Consider the following 2,108-nt stretch of genomic DNA (forward strand, 5'->3'; position numbering starts at 1 on the left):
CATGGCCCGTATGTGGATGTATTTTTGTTAATTCATACAATCAATGAGATATTTCTCAAGTTTTGAAGCTTTGGTATTTTCGCTCAGCCCGTCACATTTTTAATCTCCAAATAGGAAATATGGTCCAGTCACAAACGTGCATACAAAGTGCTGTCTTTGGTATAGTCCTTATGGAGTAACAATCACACAGTGAAATGCCCTTTGATATTTCAGGGGGAGACGGGGGTGTTTGAATCGGACAGTTTGTAAGCAGCCCCCCACCAGCCCCCAGAGCAGTCTATTATACCGGACTGTCTGTGTTGTCACGAACACTACTGCGGACTGCTCTTGCGGCAGAGCTGATTCGCTGACGTCGGTGTCTGCGTGTTCCTCCGTCGTTTCCCCCCTGTGAGCAGCGTGTAGAAGAATGGGTTCACGCAAGAGTTCCCGTACGTCAGCCCCGTTAGGATCCGGTTCACCGTCACCTGGGTACCCACCGGTACTGTCCGCAGCATGTCGGGCCGGTATAGCGGCAGCAGCTGCCACACCCAGAAGGGCAAGAAACAGGCCCAAAAGGCCAGAACTATCCCCAGGATGAGGAGCAGGACCTTGGGCCTTGGGGCTCGCGGAGGGTAGGACATGCTACCCCCACTACCACTGTCCCAGGGCCGGGTCTGGGACACCCAGTAGAGACGGCCCAGAGTAGCATACAGAGCCCCGATGGCCAGCCCCGGCCCTATCATACTGGTACAGAACAGCACGCTCATATACACTTTGGAGCTCTGCTCGTCCCAGGCAGGGACACACAGCTGTCCGTCGTCTCCGTCCTCCAGGTGGAGGGTGATCATCATGGGCAGGCTGAGGGCCACCGCCAGGCCCCAGGCTAGACCCACACGGAGCAGCCCAGAGGAGGGGGAGGACGAGGTGGCCAGGGGGTTGGCCACAGCCCGATAGCGGTCCAGACTCATGGCGGTGAGGGTGTAGATTGAGGCGTGCAGAGTGATCAGGTCCAGGCTGAAGAGGAGGCGACAGCCCAGCTCCCCAAACGCCCAGTCAGCCGCCAGGCTGTCGTACACGATGAAGGGAGCCGTGAAGAGGTAGAGGAGGTCCGCCAGAGCTAGACTCAGCACCTGGAGATGGAGGGAGGTGGAGGAAGAGGAGGAGGAGGTGGGAGAGGAGGAAGGGGAGAGGGAGGGGGGAGAGGAGGAGAGGCAGGATGGTAACGGTACTCCTCTCCCTCCTAAACAGCAGCTAGAACATCCTCGCCTCCTTCTGCCTCTCCTGCGTCTGATGAGGAGACCCATGGTGTAGAGGTTCCCCCCAATGCCCAGGAGAGCCAGGAGGGACAGGAGGGAGCAGAAGAGAGCGGTTGAGGCCAGGCTGGGGGAAGGAGAGATGTATGGAGAGGCGGAGGGGAAGGAGGAGTTGGGGATGAAGGGGGAGGTGTATAATGGAGAAGGTGAGGGAGGCAGGGAGCTAGAGAAATCCATACTTTTTAGTTGAGACTTCTGAAATGGTGGTGGTGTGGAGGTTAGCTGGGTTTATATAAATGTCAAAGGGAGAATAACTATTATTTTGATTCCACTTGGCTGGATGGGAGGGTTTTGGTGGTGGACAATGGTAAGAGTGTAGGGGGGGGGGGGGGGGGGGGTAGACATAAGAGATGGGGAGCATGGTTGAGAAAGAGAAATGGAAGAGGAGAAAGTTATATGTATTAGCATTGAAACACAGAAAATGGCCTTCTGAAAAGCATCTACAGCATTTAATGATTTGCCACACAACTGTATTCTGCCTCTTTTTGGCCATTTTGTTTTTGGCATATGGATTAATGTTCTGTCAATGTATTGTATTTGTGTAGTAGTCCCAGTAACAGAGGCAATTTAGAAAGGCATCATCATAGAAGTCGTTGTATTGGCAAAGCTTCAATTCTAGATACGTTTATAGTGCTTTTTTTCACACTGGCTTTTCTGTGTAGGGGTGTAGAGCCAATTGTAGGTCATACATTTACTGATGAACCCCCTGCACTCCTGTTAAGGTCGCACCGCTGGTTGTGGGCAACAATTTCATGGCACGAAACGAAATGTGGAACCGACACATACAAATGTTCACCGCGCGCCTCATGAAGTTGA

The 2,108-nt window shown here is 53.2% G+C and overlaps 1 protein-coding gene across 1 annotated transcript; it reads right to left on the minus strand.

Moving 5' to 3' along the window:
• Nucleotides 1–311: 311 nt before the first annotated feature.
• On the minus strand, nt 312–1,469 carry LOC120047277 (urotensin-2 receptor-like). The gene is made up of 2 exons (XM_038992804.1): nt 1,209–1,469; nt 312–1,109 (listed from the first exon to the last, which is right to left on the minus strand). Exons 1-2 carry the CDS (start codon nt 1,467–1,469, stop codon nt 312–314), a joined length of 1,059 nt encoding a protein of 352 aa, XP_038848732.1.
• Nucleotides 1,470–2,108: the final 639 nt, after the last annotated feature.

The sequence above is a fragment of the Salvelinus namaycush genome, chromosome 5 (assembly GCF_016432855.1).
Source record: "Salvelinus namaycush isolate Seneca chromosome 5, SaNama_1.0, whole genome shotgun sequence".
Taxonomy (NCBI): Eukaryota; Metazoa; Chordata; class Actinopteri; order Salmoniformes; family Salmonidae; genus Salvelinus; species Salvelinus namaycush.